The following is a 25,308-nucleotide window of genomic DNA, read 5'->3' on the forward strand; positions in this document are numbered from 1 at the left end:
CACTTAGTACTTCAAATAGACTAATACTCACTGCAGACATGAAAACAGTATTTTTATCCAGTCAAGTACGTAGGCCCGTCAGTATTAAAATAAAAGGCCCAATGCCACAAAGAAATCTACACGAGCTGATCCATATTCCCACATGTAATCTTACTGATGTCCATGGCATTTCACACAGGAGAAAAGCTCCTCATGCTTGGATGTCTTAACAGGAGTGGGTCTTAAGTTAAATTGACTGAAGACAGAAAAAGATTGGCATTATGCCTAACAACTTACTTGTCACTCTCCTGTGAGATGTACAGACGGTTAGACAAACTGGCTAGGAAAGCCTCAACAATCACCGGGTCTATAGTCAGGCCAGCTTTCAAGCACCTACAGAACATTAAACACAAAACTTGTCAGGACAGCCAAACAGCAAGAGTTATATTTTCACATCTCACTTTAGGTGAGAGTAAGGATCCAATACCAAAACCACTACACATAAAACTGATACAATCTGAATGGTGTTCAGTCAGAAAATTATTCTTATGAAAGAATATATTCACATTAGCACATATTTGCCATCCCCTAAAACATTCATGAGACCCTGGCATTCAGAAGATGCTGTTCAATTATTTCACGAGTTCAGGATTCTTTACACGTTCATGCTTATTTACATATGTATTATAAGCAGGGTGAACAAACAGATGATTTTTTTTTTAAATTAAAATTGATTTTTTATTTAAATTAAATACATTTTTATTTTAAAAATAAACCTATTTAAAATTAAAATTGAAATTACAACAAGCTACATTAAAGCCTAAATTTAATATTATCTATTAAAATCATTTAACTAAAAAATAATATTTAACCAGTACGTTTGCTGCCAAAGTTTTAAAGAAAATCAAACGGCTGAACTGGTGGCTAAGCACCTGGAACAACAGTTGGCTGAAATGCTAAAGCAGTTTTTGACAGCGGTAGCCTCTTTGGCAGGTACAAAGAAAATATTTTCAGTTTATTCAGCTAGTTCAGTTCAATGACTAGTTCATTCAAAGTTAAGAAACCAACTGGAAGTTGAAAAAGCAAGAAAGCTTGTTTTCCTGTTCCAAGCTATAAATAAAAACAAGATGTAAGAGGGCAAGATCTACTAATATTAAAATCTTGAAGGACATGGTGACCAGAAACAATTAGCTCAATTCACTAACTACAGATAACACTTCCTTTGTCAATCAGTTTTACATGTAAAACATGTTTTGATAAACTAATCTTTTTCTTATGTATCCAGCATGTCTGAGGTAGTTTTATTTAACTAATAAAAAAACTTTAAAATGGTGTTTTTGTTCATTTTGTGCAATTTCCATCCAAACACAACTTAATACAAATCATGAGTAAAAACTAATCATCTTCTAGTAAATAAGGTGTCATTCATCATTTTCTAACAAAATAAAAAATGTAAACACTAAGAAGCTGAATAAATGTATGTTAAGATACATAATTGCTTAAATAAATTTGAATAGACATTGTATGCCAAAGTAAGCGTAAATGTAAATGTTATATTTATTTAAAACATGTTGATCTGCAATGGTTGCCTACCAATGAGAATCAATTTCTTTTTAAAAGGAAAAGAAAAAAGTACAAATGCAGAACAAAACTGAAATCAGTTATTTCAATCAAGCTTTCCTAATTGCCAATTTAAATCATGTTTAAAATACAAGTGACAATGAACACTTCTCAGACACTCGTGTAGTTTGCAGCTGATTCCCTGCCCTCCAGTGTTTGTATCTGCAGAGCTGGAATTACCTCAACCCTCTTTCTTCCAGATGGAGACAAAAGGACTGAGGAAGGCTGTATGCAGTGTACCTTCCATGGCATTTTAAATATCCTTGACAGGTTGGCCCAGCTCACCGTCCTCCCAAGCACCAGATGGTGGATGGGGAGGGAGGTAAACAAGGTCTTTTATAAGCACCCAACAGGGTTCAGGAGAAGTATCTTTTAGGAAGAGAATGGGATTAGGCTGTCCTGCTCCAGCTGGAGCCTTCCTCTCTCCATCCATCCAATCAGCAGCTACTCCAGACTGCAGGGGCAGATGGTCTAGTGTGATGGTTTAGAAAAATGGGAAGGTGGTGACTTTCCATTGCCTGAGGTTACAAGCGTTTACCAGTGCATCTGCTCCAGGAGAGCTTATTGTGCCAACCTCAGGAGGCAACAGAAGCCTACTGAGCACTCTGGAGGTCACTAGGTGGAGTTAAGGGTATATAAAGCAAGTGGCCCAGTGTCTAGACAAATACTTTCCAGCTGTACAAAAGGTAGCAGGGACCATCTAAAACACTCTGCGTTACACAGCTTCTCCGTTTAATTGATCGTAACGTTTGTCCACTTCAGTGAGAGAAGCGCCTGTGTCTTCAAACTGATATAAGTTAGTCCTTCAGTGGTTCTAAGCACAATTCTTACCTGCAGATGTTGTCTATGGCAATGTCTCGAAGCTGTTCATACATGGATGGTTGACTTTTCTTGCCGGGCATTACATTTAGAGTGGACTCCGAATGCTCATTTGTTACGCTGATTTTGATGTCATTGCCACCTACTAAGAACAGAGATGGAGCAAAAGAGATAGTGTCTTTTGCTATATATCTTTCCTTGAGTTATGTATACATAAGTAGAGAAATACCTGGCAAGTGAATGCAAAACAGACTAGGACACAGGTGAGAGAGAGACTGGTGCTCTGAAGAACTTTGGTACCATGTGAAGCATGGCTACCAACATGAGCTATAAATTTATTTCATTACTCAATTCACTTTCAGAAATCTCCACCCTTCTCACTTTCCATGGTTTTGAATATTGCTTTAGTATTAGCTAAAATAATTTAATTGGCCGGCTCAAAGCAGAATACTCAAACTTACCATTAGGATTTTTCAAATCAAATCTGCTGGATGTGAATAATCAGTAAACAATTTATTAAACTGATTTTACATTGCCTTACTTTTAATATTTGCATCTACCTTAGTATCTCTAACACTCTGAAATATCTTGAGCCAGATTCATTCCTGGTGCACTCTGAAGTAAAAAAAGCTACAGGAGGGATTAATTTCCCTTCGTGTGTTTCAAAGCGTGGTTTAATCTGATTCTTTAATCTAAAAGAACTATTGGGTAAAAATGAAGTCTCCTACTCAACATATCTGCTCCCTGTTCACCTTCAAGTCCATGCTACTTATTTTTCTTGATAAAACAAGTTTTCACTCCTGTGAATACTGCATAGACAATAAGGCTATGGAAAAGCAAGCTATTCTACCTTGGGCATCATTAACAAAATTGCCATCTAAATTTTAGCTGCAGACTCTTTACTAGTTGTGGTACTGTAAGAGGCAGAAGGAGCACAGATTCACATTCAGATCCAGGGATATTCTGCAGGACTGGCAGTTAGGAAAAAAAAAAATCAACATTCAATTTGTAATTGAAAACTTTGATATAGAAATCCTGGAGAACAAATAAAAATGGAACTCCACGTTGTCAGTGAGTCGCTTTTCCGAAATTAATCATAGCAATATCCAATATGTAAAAAAAAAAAAAAAAAAAAAAGTTTATGATTAAATTTTTTGGTGGTCAGGGAACTTACAAGTCATAACATTGGCTCACTCGTCTATACACCAAACGGTCAAAGCGTGTCTTTAAATAGACTACCATGCAGCAATGAGCATACACTTCTGCTTTCCATCTAAACTGTTTGATTTGTGGTTCTCATCCTCCCAAACCATCCCCAACTAATTGGTCTGTTTCATACACCTAACACAGACTGAAAGCAGCCCAAGGCAACTGGCTGGCAACTCATGCTGCACATAAGAAGTGGTGGGATTTTCGGGGGGGGGGGGGGGGGGAAGAGAGAGAGAGAGAGAGAGAGAAGGAGCACCTAATCTTCCTGGGTATGAAACAGAGGATGGATGGATGGATGGATGGATGAACACAATTCTTTAGTTACACTTCAATCTATGCGCTAACAGATGAAATTACCAAGCATAACCAAGATGTCACAGTAATTTTCAAAAACAGGCTTAACATCTTTAGACATGACACAAAAAATAGATCATTTAGAACCAACCAAAAAAATTTACAGAAACTAGGTTATTTGACCAACATGAACACACATTTGTTGTACCTTCTATTACAATCTTGCTATTTCAAAAGTCATAATTTTCTGCTGATATATTTGTTCATAGATATATATACTCTCTCTCACACTCACATACACACACACACACGCTACACATTTAATACCTTGATAGTATTGTGGGTCAGAGGGGACACTAACTGTTTAAGAGAATGAAAGTTACTGAAATTATAAAATATGACAATATTAGGCAAAACTGACTTTGCAGGGTTGAGAGAGTAGGATGCAATGGACTTGTATTTCTGTATGGTTATTGCTAGCTCTGAGACATCAGGGTGTATTTTTGCATGAATTTTTTTTGCATTCCCTCTCTTCCTCCAAAACAAAACAAAACAAAACAAACCCAACCCACAAATAAATAACTTGGTAGAAAATGAAAAAACCTTTAAGTAAGTTGTAATAATAAAAGGAAATTTAAGAGCAAATTAATGTTGTTTGTGGTACACCACATGACTGGACCATAGATGGAGCTAATATTGCTTTCATTTACCTGTATGATACTGGCTGTGGTACTTGTAAAGTTTCACTAGCACTGGGGAAGGAATAACGAGGAAGTCCCTCAAAGACGGAGTGACAGAATGAACCACAACAGGGAACCTCTCACACAAACGACCTAGACCCTAGAAGAAAAGAATTGACGCATTAGAACTTCTAACTTTCTTGCTGTATAAGCAAACCTATTTTTATTTTAACTGTGTGCTCATGGCTTTAAAAACAAAAAAAATCACTGCTGAGGGATTTGTACTCCAGTGAAAGAATGTTTCAAACCTCTGATATAAAGGATCACTCTGACAGCATGACAAGTAAGCAATTTCTTGCCCTTTTCTTCCCAGGGGTTTCTCAGAAGATAGCATCTAGTATATCAAATGAACAGGCTTCCCTGGAAGCAAAGTTATGGAATAAACACATTTTAAAGAGCCCTGAGGAGTAACATGTCTTTGCTATTCCGGTCTTGATTACAGAATGACAACTGTGGACTAGTTTTGCAAATTGGATAAGTTTCCAACTAGAATGAGGCTGATAACACCATACTCCTTTTTCCCTTTTAAAAATGAATTTTCTACTCCAGGATAACACCACACTGATAATCCTAAAGGATCACGTACATTTATCGACAGATCATGTGCAGCATGGGCAAGTTTCTGCACACTACCCTGCCAATATGAATCAACTCTGACCTGAAAAGAGATCACCATAGCAATGAGAAGGCAGGTCAATCTCCAGGACTTTTTCCACATTGCCCTTTACACAGACTGCCAACAAAGAGGTTAATTAGTTCCAAATGTGGTAGGGCCTTTGTGAATGGGACGCCTCACTTTCTAGGCTGGTTTGCGTCCGATTTAATTAATTTCACACAGGCTACTGAAGCATCATCAGATGGTCTCAGGTTTTGACCACTACCAACCTCTGTTGGATTTAAACTGGTGAACAAGAGGGGAAAGGTTTCATATCTTGACTAATCCCAGGAGCCACCCAGTCTCACTTCACTTTTTAAAATTGGTCAGGTAAAGCAAATATGAACCCAGGGTTGACAGAAATAAATGGCTGGTACAATAACCTGTTGATTGAATCCCACAAAGAAAATCTGAGCTAAGTAGATTCTGGGAAGCACCACCTCACTGTGGTTTCGAGCCCCTAACATGCAGAGGACACTGGCAAGTAGTAATAGAACCAGAAGATGAGAAAACTGTTAAATTAGTCTGTAAACCCCCAAGCAATGTTACTAAATGATTGCTGAAATCAAAATACTCCTTTTCAATCCTTTAAAGACAGACCTGCAAGCAGCAGATCAGCAGCGGCAAGTGAGCAATGATGACTTTGCTGGAGGTCTTGGACTGCAGCTTTTCCGACAGCTTGATGCACAGGTTTTCTGCACCTTTGTTCCAAAAGAAGGAAATCAATAATAGAGCTGAAGAATGTATGTGAATTTATTAGCCTAGCTAGTACCATGTGCTTACTGAAGACCATAAAACAGGTAGGGAATTTGCTGGATTCACCTACTCCAGAGTGCAGAGACTCCGAATAATTTCAAGTATCAGAGGGGTAGCCGTGTTAGTCTGGATCTGTAAAAAGCAACAGAGGGTCCTGTGGCACCTTTAAGACTAACAGAAGTATTGGGAGCATAAGCTTTCGTGGGCAGAGCATCTGACGAAGTGGGCATTCACCCACGAAAGCTTATGCTCCAATGCATCTGTTAGTCTTAAAGGTGCCACAGGACCCTCTGTTGCTTTTTACGAATAATTTCAGTTTTACAGAATGTTATCCGTGGTGTTTTGATTTGGCTTGAATGGTTTAGGAGTCTTTAAAACTTTGCTGGTAACATTTTGGTAAAAAGTTTGGGAATCTTATTAATATCTGCAATAAACAGTTCTTTCAAATATTCTGAACTGAGATAGCTACAGGTCTCAAAGACAGCTTGGGTTTGTTTGTTTTTTAATTGGATAGCCATCTACAGGTATTTAAAATATTTAAACAAATGTTTAATAGATCAGTGGGTAGAAGTTTAAATTTAAAGAAAGGAGGAAAATGTAGGTAAATATCAGGAAAAGCTTCCCGACAATGATATCTACGAAAAAGTGGAAGCATCCTGTTGAGACATTCGTCGTCTGGATGAACTAATGGGCCTTTTCCACATGATTTCTATCAGTAATTTTGCAAGATTTTTAGAAGATCTTGCATGTCCATGCCTATATTTCTGATACTGTAAAGTTATATTTAACGGCAATATATGCAGAATGTATGAGATTTAATGCAAATATCACTTTTAGGGGGATCTTTCCACTCAAGTCAGAGTATCCCACATAACACAAACATAGTATGACCTTAAGTCAGGAAAACATCCCTATTCAGAAAAGCACTTTCTTACTTTAAAAGCACGTGATTAGGTGCTTTACTGAATCAGGTCTATATTAAAAAGATATTCAGAATGATTTATAGCAACTACAGTTAACATATTCTGCATTATGGAGATGTCAAAGCCTCTCTGTAGGCAAGGATGAATTTAGATTTGCACTTCATGGTGCAATAACATAGTGCATTCTCCCCAAACTTACACAACTTAGTCTCTGAATTCAGAAAGTTCTCAGAAAATCCTTTAAATCAGTTAACCAGCTTATGAGTTACAAGCATTTTAAAATGACTCTTGCATTTTTTCTGGCAAGGTTGACTTTCTTTGGCTTTCTCTAGCAAAAAAATTCCTGAAGTTTATCATTAAATGTATTTTATGGCAAGCATCATGTAATAGAAATGATCCTTCATCAACTACTGACAATGGAGAATGAGTTGTACAAAACACTTCTGGCAAGACAAAAAGACATTCTGACGAGACAGAAGCATGTATTTTTCACCTTGCTCATCTTTCACAGCCCACACCATGAGATCCACACAGGCTGCATTAGCCTGGCAACGCAATTTCAGAGGGCTCAGTTCATTGTGTAGCCGATCTACATCATGCAGAATTTTCTGAAGCTCTGACTGGCTGCTGTTGAACTGTTCCAGCACAAAATCATGGATTTCCTTAACAAATGAGTTTGGAAGATCTGCAGGAATAAGAGGGAAAATATATTCTAGCAGAAAGAAAGTAACTGTGCCCCAGATAGCATATACATGAGATCAATCCATTTTTATATTAAATATAAAACATTCATAAAAGATTTCTTTCCAAATGAGAAGTAAAATAATTTCATAGCAAAGACCACTGGGAAATTAACAAATTGAATGCTGATTGTCCCTCCCCTTGGCAGATGACTACAACAGATTAAATAATTACATTTTATAGGGCAACTTTTATACCAAAGTGCTTCACAAACTGTATAGCATACATTCAGCACCCATGAAACACTGCACCCTTCCCAGCCACTTGGAGCACAGTATTCAATGCACACACTGCTTATATTCTCCCCCATCATATTACTTCGTAGAAAGTTATATTATTATAAGTACCGTACCTTTCATGTAGTACAACGTGTCTCTTAACATTTTAAACTGGGCAAGGTAAAGAGGGTCACTGAATGTTTTATAATAGAGATCTGCATTAGGACTTATCTGTAAAGGTAAAAAACAGCTGTGAGTTTCAAAAGGAAACGAAACAACATTTTCCTATGAAATAGAAAACTGAAGAACAAATAAAACCCCTTATTCAGATCAGGTAACTGTCATTTTCTATATTAGAGATGTAATTGTGATAACTGGTACTGTTTACATTATAATCACACACCACACAGAAAGGGTTTGGGTTTTTTTTGTCTTCACAGTTAATCAAGATGCCAACTATACCTGTTCAATGCATTAAATAGTACTTAGCTATCCCATCTATTTAAACACCACATACTGTAACAAAATTCTCTGTCTAATGAGAGACTCCAAAATCATTTTTAATTGGAAAAGCAGGAACAGAGACGACAGTTGTTTCCATCAAAACCTACGTTTTGCACTAGCAAGAAAGGCTGTAGACAAGAGCATAGTTCTTTTCCACAGATGAAAATATATGAGTTTGCTACAGCTCTGAACATACACTCAGCTCAGAACAGCTCTATGTCTAAAATTTCTGAGATCACTAGAGGTGATGTTGATAGAGGATGCTGTGCAATTGTAAACAGTGTGAGCAATCAGTTAGCCCCAGAAAGACTTATATTCCATGCAAAATATGTTCATTGAACGTAGTCATTCACTGGGTCAAAAGCAGCTAAGCTTGGAGGACATCTTGAAAATACAACAGTATCAAGAACTTCCAAGCCAAAAACAGTGAAAAGCAAACGAAGGTCAACACATTTTTGTTTTGTTCGGGAAGTGAGAATGAATGGGAATTAAATTAAAGGCCTTTACCAAAGTTATACCTTTAAAAAAAATAATAATCTTTGGGTTTACTCTATTTAGGAAGTATTAACAGGCTTACACATCCTTGCCATGTAAATATCGGAAACAAAGCAATAATTACAATGGTGAGGTTTTTTTAAAGAGACGTTATAAAGTATTATAATCACCTGCTCTCTCTATTTAACAGGGTATTACCATATTACAGAATAAGCATGATTACAACAACTATGACATGTAATTTCTAGTGATTTTATTAAAACTTGAGTGAAATATCTGATTATGTATATTTAACGTCTACCAAATGTTAATAATAAAAAAAAATGGACAGGTGTGCAGGATTTTTTTTTTCCCCCCCAGATGAACATACTTTGTCTGGGTATTGAATAAATGGTATCCAAATATCTAAGTATCTATTTGTCTTCAGTCTGTTTCACTGGGTACATTGTTGCATTAATTATTCCATTACTACCATCTCCCATATTTGTTAACCATTCTTCTACAGGTGGACTACTTTTCTTTTTCCAATGAGAAGCTATGAGTAGCCTAGCAGCTACTAGCAGATGGGAGAATAATAATTTGTTTTCTTTTGTGTGACCACTTCCACTGGGAAGCCCCAGGAGGATTACCAAGGGATCATTTGGTAATATATATCCAACAATTTGTGATATGTGGTTACAAAATGCATCTCAATACTCTCTAATGACTGGACAAGTCCGCCACATATGCATAAAATCTCTTTCCAAAGAATTTTAATAACTAGTTTCAAATTCTCCATGCTGAAGTGCTTAGGATGCCAATGCTGCAGGGGAATGTGTGTTTAAAAACAAATATTTCCACAGATTTCTCATAAGTTAATGAAAATATTTCTACTAGTCTTAGGCTTTGAAAAAACTAAATTCTTATGAATCAGAAGCATAAACCAAACATTAGTTGAGTGTCCCTTATCACGTCCCTTATTTTTATTCATTTTATTTTTAGTCATCTCTTACCTTTGATTTCACAATAGTTAGGACTTTAAAAACCATGTGGGATTGTTTTTAAACATTTCAAATGGTAAATTAAACTAAGACATACCTCTGCAACTTCATCTACAACGGCATCTAAACTTTTGAGAACAGAATCCCCAACAATCTGTTTCACCTACACAGAAAATAGAAGTTTGGTGTTATCATTGGCATTGTCTTGGTAGAGTGTTTTACCGTCACAATTTAGGCTGGTCAAAGAAAGCACTCAATCATTTGAATATTAAACATCAGACTAAATTAAGGCGGCAAAAAGTTATATAGTAATTCCTATTATCATCCTTTGTATTACCACAAAGGCCCTGAGCAATTACACAGGATGTGCCTAGAAGAGCCACCAGGCTCTGCCATCAGATCCAGTCCCAATAAACCATCCCCACTAGAAAATGGCACTGTTCTCAAGTTACATCAGATTAATTTGCCTGTCAGGTGCAAACAAGATGGCTTTGCCAATGCAAACATTTCAATACTAACTTTATTACTTTAAATTACTAACATTTCATGAGCAATATTAATTAACAATATTAATCATTAAGGCCTGATGTTAATAATAGCATAGAAAAAATATCCTTCTATTTATATGCTAAGGTAAACACAGCATGGACACAACCTACATATATGTGTGTGTGTGTGTACACATACATACATACATACATACATACATATATGTGTGTGTGTGTGTGTGTGTGTGTGTGTGTGTACACACACACACACACACACACACCCCTACCTTACATTGCCTAATTACACAAGGCACCTCCTCTTATACACCTGAAAGCTGCTCACTCTGCAGCTTACACAAAATACCCTCAACTGCTGTGTCTAAAGTGAGCACACAGAACCCAGACCTTAACATCAGCTCATACTGTACCATGAGCAGCAGCTGGCGGAGCATTTCCAGTGGAATATCAAATTCCTTGTTACTAATACCATTAAAGAGAGGAGAAACTGAGAAGCTAGAGCTGATTGTAGAGAAGTAATAATCAGGGTCCAATGCACTCCCATCAGGTAGGTAGGACCCTGCAGACAAGAACACAATAACATTAGGTTATTTCAAAATGTTTATTGTGTTCTTTGTTAAATGTGAAGGAAGACTCTGGGGCAAACTATGAAAAAAAAAGGTATTTTGCTCTTACATTTCAATACGGTAATGGTCTATCCCTGATAAACCATGAAGGGCTTAATCCAGTTCCCAAAGAAGATGAATCAATCTATAACAACTATAATAATTGATATCCATCTATAATCTAATGTAAACTAGAACTACAGATTCAGCCATTTGATACATCCAAGGTTAGAGAAAAAATTCTGTTAAAAATATTTGCATTCATTTTGTAAACAGCATTTGGTAGGACTTTTGCTCAACTTCTGCAGTATGTTTACTTCAAAAAACCCTCTGTGCACATGATTTTGGATGGAAATGTAGAAATACTAGCTAACAAATTAATGAGAAAATCTTGCAAAACTACGTAAGTTTAAAGTCATACTACACCTTCCATCTTAAATAGAAACCAAGATACTGTTACAATTTGAAGGTACAAGAGAAATCAATATATAGTTTTAATACTAGAGTACACTGGTCATCAAGAAGCCACGTATGAACTTTTGGCACCCCATTCCCTTTCTGGCATCACAAACTTGCTTTTTGTAACTCCTCAGCTGCGTGAGTTAATACAGTGTTTTTCTTGTGATTAACAGACTTTCAAAATGTATTATTTACTGAAAAACTAAAAATATATATATATATATATTTTGTCCAACTCCTGTGTCTTGGATAGAATAAAAACAACAAAGGCCATCAATTCTCTTGCATCAGAAAGTAAGACTATTACAAACTCGAGTCAGGAAAAACCAACAAGTGTGTAATTGTCCAGGTGCATTATGGGGGATAACGCAAGGTTTATCTGCCTTTGAAGCATTTGATAGAAGCTAGTGCTGAAAGCAAAATACCTAAGTAGAGGGACTATTGGTCTGTTCCAGTATTATAGTTCCTATGGTTCAGAAAGGGAACCCCTAAGAAATTCCACATACATCTAGCCCAATCCACAGTATGCCCCATTCATCTACATTTTTCATTAACAGCGTAAGAGAAGAATTCTCTAACTCCCCCTTTCCTTTTTTTTTTTTTTTTAATCCAAACGTGAATACCTGAGCTGAAGAGGTGTAGGTGGGTATGACAGGTTGTACAGATTGACCTAAGACAGGAAGGAATTAAATGAACTGCCCTGTGACCAGGTAATTAGGCCAGCCTTCCTCTGAAACCCCTGTTCAAACTATTGATCCTGAAGGGAGAGTCCTCCAGAAATAATTAATAGGAAGGACAGATAGGAAATAAAAGGGAGAAGACAAACTTAAGCCAGAGTTGCCCAGGAGAGGGAGAACACCATTCAGTCAAAGGCTGGGAACAGCCCAAGCAATAAGGCCCCCCCAAAAGGGCTAAACAAAGCCAAAAGACAATGAAAGACCCAATAAGTACAGAGCTCACTCTCCTCCCACTTCATCAAGAGTATCAATTTATTTTTTCAGCTCTGCAAGTGGCCCACTGAAAGGTGACCGGCTCATCTCATTCACAGCTGGAATTCTACCACTTGATTTTAGTACTGTATCCATAGCAATGAGTACATACATAGTCAGTATAGCCTTTCAAGATCTCCCTTTTGTGAGTTTTAACTCTGACTTTTCCATGACAGTTCACAATTTTGGCACGCCAAAGTAAGAGTTCCTATAACCTACACATACCAAATTTATTTCAAGTAAGGTGCGTTACTTTGGGCTTATACAACTTGCCATCAAACAGGATTCAAGATTCCAATCCTCAGTCTGCCATTTTAGCTGTACAGTGAAGTACAATATAAAACATTTGTTATGTAAAGTTATTCTGCCTAATCTTCTAAACTATGTTTTGCCCCAGTGTGATTAAGCTCTCTAGGACTAGGCATAGACTGCTTAGCAGTCAGAAAATGTCTCTCTTGGAAGCTAGACAAAAAAACATTGTTGTTGGAAACCACTATTGCTGGAAATAAAGATTATCCAATAACTTGTTAATGCAAAATGTATCAGAACTCTACCACATACGTGCCAAAGAATTACTACCAGCAACCCTGAAGGCAAAGAGAATGCACGGAGGTTTGGGTTCCCTAGCCTTCCTATTGGTAAAGAGTGACAAAAAACACACTGCTCTTTGGCAAAATAGTAAAGACTGGAAGCTGAAGCTTTACCTTCAAAGTAATGAATGGCAGATCCTCCAGGGGAGCTAGGAGGGGGAATTCCACGTTCAGGACTGACCTGAAACACAAGATAATAGTTACATTTTATCATTAAAGGCCGGTGAAGCCTTGAGAAATCTAAGATGATATGGACTCAAATATATTTTCTCTTTTAAAAATGCATATTATCATTAATATATCCAGAAAGGTGCTGATGAGACCCCAACTGCTACTGAAGTCAATGGGAGTTTTGAGTGTTTAGTAACTCTCAGGATCGGGCTTGAGTCAGGCCACAACTTCAAACACAAAGGGGCACTGATGAAGAAGGGAGTGAGTGTCCTGGTTAACGGAATGCAGTAGTCATCAGGATTCCTGGGGTATATGCCCAACTCTGCTAATACCTCATTCTGTGATTCTGGGCAGGTCATCTGAAGTCTGATTTTCCAAAGGGGGTGCACGCTTACAGCTCCTCCTGAAGCCAAAGGGCATTGTCGGAGGTCATCACCTCTGAAAACTCAAACTGTTAACTTCTCTGTCTAACTTTCCCATCTGTTAAACAGGTATGCATTATTATACCTGCTACACAGGGATAGTGTGAGGCTTAATGATTGCAAATTCTTGGAGATCTTTTAAGTAAAAACTATTAATATGGAGGTAGCTAGCTTAACTGTCATCAATTATTCTGTGGTTCAGGGAGAGCTGAACAACTGAAAAAGGGAGAAAGCTTTGAATCTGTTCAAGTACAGCACTGAATGACTGTCAGTGGACATAATTTTGAGCATCTCTTAATTCCACCAAAGAACAGAAAAGGATTTAAGCGCTGTCTTCATTGTAAAGGTGGCCACACAAACCTGTGAGATGCTGGACACACTGCTGGTCTTTCTCTTTAAGGATCCTTCTTGACAGACAGTGAGAAGAGAGCTGGGAAGAATTGATCTAAAATCATTAAAAGAACGTCTGCGAATTCCTTCAAGTTCTTCCGGGACTCTCAGGGAATGTGGAAGAGCTTTAGGGAAAAGCTTTGAGAGGAGAGACTCTTCTGAATTGCTGTAGCGACCAAATGCTCGTGAAATTCCAATCAGGCACGGGACTGCATATTTGCACAAGTATTCTAGAAAACAAAATTAGGTCATGTATCTTTCTTACTACAGTATACTACTAGCAGCTTATGACTTCCTCTTGCTAGCTTTGCTACAAGCTCACTAAAAGCATTGCAGCACAGTATACATCACAAAGCCAGACTTGCATTATTAGAGGAAGAACAGCAAATTTACATCATATAAGTAAATATGTATTTTCAGCATAGCTCAAAATTTACCAGTCAGCATACAAACAAAAGACAGAATGCTCTCACCAATTATGGACATTCTATCATCAATTACAGCCCAAATGATGAATGCTAGTTATATAATACACCTTTTAAAAAGCATGGTGGTGAAGGTTAGAGAGCAAGTGAAGTTCAGATGATGCTAAAATAAAGATGCAACACCAATTTAAAGAACTGTTCCAATACCTTTCTCCTGGTTTTGTGGGGACTGGCACATTCCCAGCAGGAACTGCATCACTTGCAGAATTGCCTCTAAAACCTACAACAACCAAGGAAGACGTACAAAAACATTCTTCGGTGAACACTTTAAAGCTAGCACATGCCAGATCATTACATTAAGTCAAATGAAACTTGCAAACATTAATTTTGAACATCACATATTTTAAATTGAATGGGTTTTTGATACTGTCTGAAAGAAAGATATGTTTCTCTCTAACTCATTTAACTAAAGAAGCCTCCTTAGCTAAAGTAATAGCCTAAATAAACTCATAAGCATTAGCATTTTGAGAAAGCAATATCTCCAACTCCGGTATAAACACAATAATTCTGAGTCACTTGGCTTTGTTATGGGCAATGTTTTTGGGCTCAAACCTCAAAAGACATGTGTGAGTAACTTTTGAGCACCACAGGACTATTCACAGAAGTAAAGTTATTCAACTGCAGTGTTTATGTGATCGCGTCCTTTGTGAAGAAAAGCAGCCTTGGTATTCTTTATTTTAAACCCTTTTTGCACCTTTTTGAGATAGTTATTTAAGCAACAGACGTCTAAGAGTGCACATTGAAAAATTTCAGTGAACTCTACCTGTTCTCTAAGAGTGGCATCCCTATAGGCAACATCTGACAACAAAGTCACCAAGCAGAAGCTGAAGTTTTCTGCAACTGGAAGCATGCCTACAGAAGCGGGGAGGGAAAGGGTGGAGAGAGGAGAGACAACATTACAATAGGACTTGGGTCAGCCATTTGAAAATAAGAAGTAATATTTTATTATTGTCACAAGAAGTCATAAGGCATCCTTTCAATAATGCCCCATGGCACAGCTAAATCAAGCAAGTCAGTGTATGAGTAACTCACATATACATGAAGATTTAAATCATACCCTTTAGCCAGTAATTAGTGAAAAACAAGAGAAATATGTTGCTTTAGAGGGAATAATAAATATTCCTTGTTTCATATATAAGCCATGGCAGAAGACAAAGATTGAAAATAAAGTAGTCATTTGGCATTAACATTCAGACAATGAACAAATTCCAGTGTTGAAAGAAAGCGAGAAAGAAAGGCATACTGATTCCAAGTCTGAGAACTAATGAAAGATGCAATAAAGGAAAAGGAGTAAGCGCAACAGAAGCGGAAAGATTTGCTAATATGGAATAGTCATTATTGCAACAACCTATAAAGCTAGCATATCTGTTTCAGAAAAGCCAGTGTCTTCCCAACATGCAGGAGAAACCCTATTGTTTAATAATCATAAGGGCCGCAGGATCAGGTCACAGGACAGGACTGACATAGGCTGCAAGGCAGGATATGCTGATGAGTAACAACTTCACTACCACATTATACCCTGACAGGTTATCCACTGGTGACAATAATGGACTGGAGTGCAGACAAGACAATAGCATCATTGTCCAAGAGAGCTGGCTGTATTTTAAAGAATCCTTATTGAGGTTGCAGGAACAAACCATCCCGATGTGTAGACAGAATAGTAAATACGGCAGGCGACCACCTTGGCTTAAAAGTGAAATCCTTGCTGCTCTTAAACACAAAAAAGCAGCTTACAGGAAGTGGAAGCTTGGACAAATGACCAGGGAGGAGTATAAAAATATTGTTCAGGCATGCAGGAGTGAAATCAGGAAGGCCAAATCACAATTGGAGTTGCAGCTAGCTAGGGATGTGTTAAGAGTAACAAGAAGGGTTTCTACAGGTACATTAGCAACAAGAAGGTGGTCAGGGAAAGTGTGGGCCCCTTACTGAATGGGGGAGGCAACCTAGTGACAGAGGATGTGGAAAAAGCTAATGTACTCAATGCTTTTTTTGCCTCTGTCTTCACGAACAAGGTCAGCTCCCAGACTACTGCACTGGGCAGCACAGTACGGGGAGGAGGTGACCAGCCCTCTGTGAAGAAAGAAGTGGTTCAGGACTATTTAGAAAAGCTGGACAAGCACAAGTCCATGGGGCTGGATCCACTGCATCCGAGGGTGCTAAAGGAGTTGGTGGATGTGATTGCAGAGCCATTGGCCATTATCTCTGAAAACTCGTGGCGATCAGGGGAGGTCCCGGATGACCAGAATAAGGCTAATGTAGTGCCCATCTTTAAAAAAAGGGAAGGAGGAGGATCCGGGGAACTACAGGCCAGTCAGCCTCACCTCAGTCCCTTGAAAAAATCAAGGAATCACTTTTGAAGCACTTTGAGGAGAGGAAAGTGATCAGGAACAGTCAGCATGGATTCACCAAGGGCAAGTCATGCCTGACTAACTGCCTTCTATGATGAGATATCTGGCTCTGCGGATGAGGGGAAAGCAGTGGATGTGTTATTCCTTGACTTTAGCAAAGCTTTTGATACGGTCTCCCACAGTATTCTTGCCAGCAAGTTAAAGAAGTATGGGCTGGATGAATGGACTATAAGGTGGATAGAAAGCTGGCTAGATCGTCAGGCTCAACGGATAGTGATCAATGGCTCCATGTCTAGTTGGCAGCCGGTATCAAGCGGAGTGCCCCAAGGGTTGGTCCTGGGGCTGGTTTTGTTCAATCTTCATTAATGATCTGGAAGATGGCGTGGATTGTACCCTCAACAAGTTTGCAGATGACACTAAACTGGGAGGAGTGGTAGATACACTGAGGGTAGGGATAGGATACAGAGGGACCTAGACAAATTAGAGGATTGGGCCAAAAGAAATCTGATGAGGTTCAACAAGGACAAGTGCAGAGTCCTGCACTTAGGATGGAAGAATCCCATGCACTGCTACAGACTAGAGACCAAGTGGCTGGGCAGCAGTTCTGCAGAAAAGGACCTAGGGGTTACAGTGGACGAGAAGCTCGATATGAGTCAACAGCGTGCCCTTGTTGCCAAGAAGGCTAACAGCATTTTGGGCTGTATAAATAGGAGCATTGCCAGCAGTTCGAGGGACGTGATCATTCCCCTCTATTCGGCATTGGTGAGGCCTCATCTGGAGTACTGTGTCCTATTTTGGGCCCCACATTACAAGAAGGATATGGAAAAATTGGAAAGAGTCCAGCGGAGTGCAACAAAAATGATTAGGGGGCTGGAGCACGTGACTCATGAGGAGAGGCTGCAGAAGAGAAGAATAGCTGCTTTCAACTATCCGAAAGGGGGTTCCAAAGAGGATGGACCTAACCTGTTCTCAGTGGTACCGGATGACAGAACAAGAAGTAATGGTCTCAAATTGCAGAGGGGGAGGTTTAGATTAGATATTAGGAAAAACTTTTTCACTAGGAGGGTGGTGAAGCACTGGAATGGGTTACCTAGGGAGGTGGTGAAATCTCCTTCCTTAGAGGTTTTTAAGGCCCAGCTTGACAAAGACCTGGCTGGGATGATTTAGTTGGGGATTGGTCCTGCTTTGAGCAGGGGGTTGGACTAGATGACCTCCTGAGGTCCCTTCCAACCCTGATATTCTATGATTCTATGATCATTTGAATCTCTTGGACAAAAAAAGCAGCTAACAGTGGTTGAGTAGATGTGCCTTTCAGGTGGCAAAGATTTTAATAAAGCACCCCTACCAATCCTTGCTGAAACTAAGTTGAAACTGAAAAGAACCTGAGTAACTCATTCTAAGAGGTTTTAAACAGAGAAGGCTGGACATTCTCAGTAGGAGAGGAAAGTACAAAAACCAGCTGATGTCAGAAAGTTGCAAACTATGAAGTTCAGAGTTGTTCCCTGGTAGGAAAGTGAGATTTGAGAGGAGAGAGAAATGCCCTACGAAAAACATATCAGACAGGTGGGCTTAGTCTTTCCTGAAGAAGGGAAAAATAGGAGTTTCCAGTTTCTATAGCCTTGCTGTGAAAAGGGAAAATCCTAAATATGTAGCGCATAATTTAATAAAAATAAATAAATAAACGAACAGCAGCAGCATGCACTCTAATTAGGAGCTTTTCGGGATTTCAAAATACTTTTACAAACATTAGCAAACTAAACCTTACATACCCCTACATGGTAGAGAAGTATTCTCTCTACCATTTTAAAGATAGGTAAATTAAGACGCCAAGAAGTTAAGTGTTTTACCTAAGTTTGAACAACAAACCAGTGGCAAAGCTGGGAATAGCACCCAAGAATCTTGACTATCACTCTCCGCTCTAGTCATTATATTGTCTCCTAACAACTTAGCCCTGAAGATGTGACTGACTGGTATCGAATTATTTGGAAAGCAGCTAAGCTGACATCAGGAAAGGTGTGAGCTATTCAACTTCCTTTCTGGCCTCTCAAGAAGAATCAATTTTACTGCTGTATCTTTCCAGTACAGGCAGTTATGTCAACAGCTAAAAGCACAAGGGAGCTGATCACTTCCCTTAGAACTAAGTTCTGGACTGAGTACAATTTCCCAAGCACATACTCTGAAGAGTAAAACTTAAAACAACCTCTGCCTTTTCGTGCAGTGCTTTCTTCTATCCATTGTACTTTGGGAAGACCCCTCAGAAGCCGGAGAAGATAAGGAACCACACTGTCTTTGTGCTGAAAGAGAAAACATTTGTTTGAAATGGAGGATAAAAATTGAGTAACAGTTTCAATACACATTAGTCATGGAGAGGAAAGGTAAAGTGACTATATATATAGAACTCAAGTCATCTAATGATTACTTACAGGCTACCTAAATATCGCATAACAGACTTAATACAGATAAAGGTAAATCATGTAACTAGTCCAATGCTATAGATAAAATTGTTCCATCCTGCCAATTGCTAAATGAGACAGGACACTGTTGGTCTATCATGCAATTTGGGGCTGATATGTCTTGATCTTTTGTCTCTAGTATGTTGACTTGAGTCTAACAAGGAGCAGAAAATCATTTTGCTAGATTGCTAAAACAGTGGAAACTCCCAAATTCTAATGCCAGCCCTGCCTCTGTTGCATTCCATAGCCTTGAGCAAATCACTTAACCTCTCAGTACAGGCGCTCAGTTTCCTAATGTATAAATTGGGGACAGTACTAACTTCCCTCGCAGGGGTGGATTAACACTTGTTCAATGCTTTGAATACATAAAGCATCATATAAATGCCAAGTTCCATTACAAGTGATGTGGTTTGCCCAGTTCTTAGTAATGAGTTCACATCACAAAATTAAAAAACAAAAAAACAGCAAAGCTGTTAATAATATCGCATTCATCTAGATCAACCAAGGGGGAGGCTAAAACAGAAGTGGCTTATGGCCTGATCCAAAACCGACTGAAGTCAATGAAAAGATTCACATTGAGTTCAATGGATTTTGGATCAGGCACGTAAGGCATCACATCTCCCTCCTTCTAGAGATGACACCCCCTTTAGGGCAGACCGAAGCCTTCGCATCAGCTCATAGAAACATCATGGCTGCCTGTCCCAGAGAGGCCAGACGTTTAAGATGAATGTTAGTGAACAACATAAACAGCATTATATGTATAGGTTTTCATCCTAATCCCTCCCATGCATAAAAAGGAAATTATGGGCCTGATTTTCAGGTGTAGGTATATGTTCAAACATAATGTGTGTGAAAATTTAAGCAAGCAATTGCACATTACATTTTTGTGCAAACCGTTCTAAATATCGAGTCTAGATAGAGGCTACGTTCACTTCCATACTTGGCCATGTCTTATTTCAAGCAAGGAACTGCCATACCTACATTTCATTCACCAACCAACCCCATTTAGAGATTTATTCAAAAGTATTTCAGCTAAAGAAAGTTAAAATGAGGGAGAAAGTTGTACCTGAAGGTCAGACTCAATGAGAAAAATTCCCAAAGCAATCACAGCATCTCTGCGGCGCTCATCTAGCTGGAAAATCCCATGGAAATCCACTGGGCACATACATAGCAGCTTCTGTACCTGCAGAAAGAAAAAGAAAAAAAGGAATCTTAGAACACTGCATTGAGGAACACATAACATACACATTAAAACTCTGACTGCCAATACCCACAAGTGACCCTATGGCTATGTCTACACCAGGGATCGGCAACCTTTGGCACGCGGCTCTCCAGGGTAAGCACCTGGCGGGCCGGGCCGGTTTGTTTACCTTCCGCATAGGCTGTTTCGGTCGATCCCGGCTCCCACTGGCCACAGTTCGCCGCTCCAGGCCAATGGAAGTGGCGGCCAGCACATCCCTCCTCCCGCGCTGCTTCCCACAGCCCCCACTGGTGGGCCGCGTGCCAAAGGTTGCCGATCCCTGGTCTACACTATGAACTAGCTCACATACACATACTCGCACTAGTTCAATGAGAAAGCAGAGCCGCGGTAGTATGGGCAGCAACAGCAGAGGCATGGCTGAGCTGTGCAAAGTACAAACCCACCTGAAACTACCGCCATTGCCACTGCCCATGCTACTGAAGCTACACTACTATTTATATTTCTGCTAGCTCTCATTGAACTACTTTGAGTATGTGCACACAAGCATAGGAATGACACCCCTCGTTTGTAATGTAGATATAGCCTAAGAAAACCAAATTAAAAGCCCTGGCTTTTCATTCTTAGAAATCAGAGATGGAAGAGACCTAAAAGGTCATTGTGCCATTCCCCTGCCAAAACAGGGTTCTTCCATACAGTACATTCTCTAGTTTTTTAAACATACCAGGCAATGGGGCTTCCACAATTTCCTCTGGGTAGCCCCCAGTGCCATCACTAATGTTTTTCAGGGCGGAACACTGAGTTTACTGCATCAAGTCAATTCAAAGAGTCAATTCCACACCAAATGTCCTTTATTATTCAGCCTTTTAATGAAAATAATCAGGTTCCAGTGCAAGTGAAGAATGATGTTTAAAGAAAGGAAAGAATGGATGCCAACTGTCCACTTTTATACTTAGGGTAATTTAACAATTCTCTTCTACAATTGTATAGTCTTTAGGTCTCCAAGAAGTCTTTCTGGAAATCTTGAAACTTTGCATAAATATCGTATAGTATATGACAGGGCCCAATCCTGCATTCCTTGTGCACTGAAAACTCCCTTCCACTGAATTCACTGGGTTTCTGGATGTGCAAGAAATTCACAATAGGACTTTATATCATTATATTTGCTCATCTCCCTTGAATACAGAAACCTCTTCTTAACCATGGATGGAAGTAGATGTTGTCATTGCTACAGTGATGCTTTCTTCATACACAGTATTGCTAAAGCAAGCAGTATTGCCTAGCTGGGTGGGACAGATTGTTCAAATCCTTGTAACCACGTAACAGAATAAGTTGCCAGAGCTAAGTATTATTCTACCATTACCTTACCTACTACTGTAGTATCTGCTTTCATATCTACTGAATACACAAGCACAGACTATATCAAATCTTACAGATGTCTGCTTTACATACCGAAAGCGGACATTATTTAAAAGGAGAAACCTGTAAAGACAAGTCATCAAAATGGCCTGACTTTCAAAGGTGTTGAGTACCCACAGATCCTACTGATGTTGAAAAGGGGTGCTCAGTACCTTTGTCTGTCAGGTCACTTCTTACTTAAGAGCCTAACTTTAGGCAGTCAGGTTGAAAAAATGTTGACCAAGTATTTTAATATCCGAAAAGGAGTATTTTCTACTGTAAGACCAGAAAGGAAAACAGTTATTTTTATTATGAACTATTATATAAGAGTACTCAATATGTCTTACTGGATAAGTGTCATTTCATTTGCAATTCAGATTTTCAAATCACTGTATTTCATGGTTCTCTCATCCAAACTTCTCTAACACTGAACAGTTTTAAAAAAGGTTCCCAAACAATATGCTTTAGTTTATAGTACAGAAGCATAAAAGCAGTGTCCCCCCCCAGCATCTTGTGTTGTTCAACATATTGATAAAAAAGCTGGAAAAAGGGGTGAACAGTGAGGTGGCAAATTTGCAGACGATATAAAATTACTCAAGATCGCAGTCCACTTTGGATTTAGGTAAGACTTACAAAGGGATCTCACAAAACTGGTTGACTGCGTGACAAAATAGCAAATTAAATTCAATGTTGATAAGTGGAAAGAAATGCACACTGGAAAACACAATCCCAACTATACATATAAAATGATGGGGTCTAAATTACCTGTTATCAATCCAGAAATATCTTGGAGTCATCGTTGATAGTTCACTGGTAACATCTGCTCAATGTGCAGTGGCCACCAAAAAAGCTTTCTCCACACCATTCAGGTGTGATGGTTAAGGTTGAGCATTGCTTACTGTTAAAATATTTTATCATACCACACAAATGACATTGTTTTGACTGATGTAAAATAACACCATAGGTGGTTATGTGAAATAAAAAAAAATCCAGTTTATTTTACTGCTCTTTGTTTACTTTTTGCATTTCCCACAATTTAAGGACAGCAGAAAATAAATCAGTTTCACTCTCCCTCCTTCCCCCTCCCCCAGATTTCACTTTCAGGTTCTTTAGCAGTTATAGTTCTGTTCTCAAGCACTTTGGGAAAATATTTATTTTTATGAAATTTATTTTGGGTCAAAATTGAAGGTGACATTGTCCGGTAAGCACCATCAGTGTAAAGAAAACTGGGGAGACTTGGAATTTACTCCACTGGGCTTGCAGTCTAAAAGCCTGTCCCTGCCAACAGTTAATACCAGGCATATTGCTTAATATTCTGAGTAGATTACTTAAATGAGAAGTAAGCATTCACATTAGTAAGCTCTGTGCCTGGTAGTCTCAGTGTGTTTGGTCTTCTGCACAGAACTATATTGTATGCTGGGGCTCCGATTTATCTTAGACTTCATAGTCATTGATAGGGCCATAGTTTCCGAATGCGCATGTCAGAAGTGGATGGTTGTATAGAAAGTGGGCATAAATGTAAATTTTTGTTATATTAACAAAGTACCTGCATTTTAAATAGTTTTTTTTTTTTTAATTAGGCATTGTATCTTATGACTGCCACCTGGGACTTGTTCATTGTAACAGAATAAGAACGGCCATACTGGGGCAGGCTAATTAATGGTCCATCTACCCCAGTATCCTGTCTTCCGACAGTGGCCAATGACAGATTTCTTCAGAGAGAATGAACAGAACATGGCAATTCTCCAGTGATCCATCCCCTGTCATCCAGTCCCAGTTTCTGGCAGTCAGAGGTTTAGGGAAACTCAAAGCATGAGGTTGCATCCCTGACCATCTTGTCTAATAGCCATTGATGGACCTATCCTCCACAAACTGATCTAATTCTGGGAACCTTAACCATCACAGTACTGCCATTAATCCTAAAACACATCCCTATCTCCTAACTACATTATTCATAGCGTACTGACAGTTAATCTTCTGCATCACATAAAATTGTTCAAATAGTAAAAAAATAAATGTAGTTATTTTCAATAATCTAGGGTAGTTAACAACACAACAAATTTATTTACCGATAAATAATCTGACAGCATCCCTTAAAATCAAATAATAACCCTAATCCAGGTTCCCATAAAATACTCTAAATACGGGTGAATCTGTAATGAGAGGACTTTATTTTTAGTTGACTACCACATCAGAGATAGACGTCTTGGTAGTCCATCAAACAAAATTAATTCTAAAAATGTACAAGAATTGGCTAGGGACAAGTCAGATACTGTTGTTTACATTAATGCAGAATTTTCATTTTGGAAAACTCAACTACCCATTCATTTATGTTTTAGTTCAAACAATTTTATATGCAATAATAATCTAGTAAATTATAACTTATCATTTTATCATTGTTATGTACTACAAAACAAAAAGAGCTCCTACGAGCCAACCGTTCTTTGTGAGCATTAAACACCTACGTTAAGGACCTATTCCAGGCCTAACATTCACATATTTAGGCTTTGCTCTCGTAGGCTTGCTTTCACTACACGTTTTTAAACTGATTGCCAATTAACTCAAGGTAAGAAGCCTAACAAAGACATACCCATAGGTCTAAAGTCCTAGACCAAACTGATGCTCCGCAGGTACCATGTCCTACTCAGCACCCTTGGGAGACTTCCTATGCCTAGTCTAACTATGCTAAAAAAACCTGTTGGAACAGCACACTTGCCATCAACCTAGCCTTATACATTCCTAGCTCCACTACATACCAATACCAGGCATTAAAGAATGTTGCTTTAACTTGACATGACACAGGAAAAAATAACTTGATTTCTTATACATACCATAAAAACAGATCTAATTATTGTTGTGCTAATTCAGTGGTTCTCACACTTTTGTACTGGTGATCCCTTTCACAGAGCAAGCCTCTGAGTGAGACCCCCCTTATAAATTAAAAACACTTTTTTATAAATTTAACACCATTATAAATGCTGGAAGCAAAGCGTGGTTTGGACTGGAGGCTGACAGCTTGTGACCCCCCATGTAAGAACCTCATGACCGCCTGAGAGGTCCCAACCCCCAGTTTGAGAACCCCTGTGCTAATTCCCCTTAAAAAACTAGGTTCCTTAGGTATCTGTGGAAAACTTTCTCTCAGCAGGCTGTTAGGACAAGTGCTCTTCAAAAACAAAACCACCGGATATTTTGAAAGCCTTCCTGACCATTCATCAACGTTCGTAACCTGAAACCAATTTCTGTTAAGCTCTTCTATAGGTGAGCCACACAAATATCATGCACAGATCCAGCATCCACATAGAGACATATAAACTCTGACACACCGCCTTCACCACACACTGACTCCATCCCCAGGCATGAC

At 38.8% G+C, this 25,308-nt stretch overlaps 1 protein-coding gene across 2 annotated transcripts in view; it reads right to left on the reverse strand.

The window, feature by feature from the left end:
• Positions 1-25,308, reverse strand: part of PI4KA (phosphatidylinositol 4-kinase alpha) — a 91,262-nt gene that overhangs the window by 65,470 nt on the left and 484 nt on the right. The window contains exons 2-15 of one of the 2 annotated variants that reach the window (XM_024219476.3): positions 20,418-20,534; positions 19,099-19,192; positions 15,314-15,402; positions 14,698-14,770; positions 14,036-14,295; positions 13,197-13,263; positions 10,850-10,998; positions 10,031-10,096; positions 8,089-8,185; positions 7,489-7,680; positions 5,917-6,017; positions 4,632-4,761; positions 2,431-2,560; positions 277-372 (exon numbers count right to left, since the gene is read on the reverse strand). In XM_024219476.3, the coding sequence (XP_024075244.1) occupies positions 277-372; positions 2,431-2,560; positions 4,632-4,761; positions 5,917-6,017; positions 7,489-7,680; positions 8,089-8,185; positions 10,031-10,096; positions 10,850-10,998; positions 13,197-13,263; positions 14,036-14,295; positions 14,698-14,770; positions 15,314-15,402; positions 19,099-19,192; positions 20,418-20,534 (1,661 nt within the window). Of the gene's footprint in view, positions 1-276; positions 373-2,430; positions 2,564-4,631; positions 4,762-5,916; positions 6,018-7,488; positions 7,681-8,088; positions 8,186-10,030; positions 10,097-10,849; positions 10,999-13,196; positions 13,264-14,035; positions 14,296-14,697; positions 14,771-15,313; positions 15,403-19,098; positions 19,193-20,417; positions 20,535-25,308 lie in introns of both variants that reach the window. The other variant, XM_024219475.3, reaches the window with a different exon arrangement.

This window comes from Terrapene carolina, unplaced genomic scaffold (genome assembly GCF_002925995.2).
Source record: "Terrapene carolina triunguis isolate 2854851 unplaced genomic scaffold, T_m_triunguis-2.0 Scaffold234, whole genome shotgun sequence".
Classification (NCBI taxonomy): Eukaryota; Metazoa; Chordata; order Testudines; family Emydidae; genus Terrapene; species Terrapene triunguis.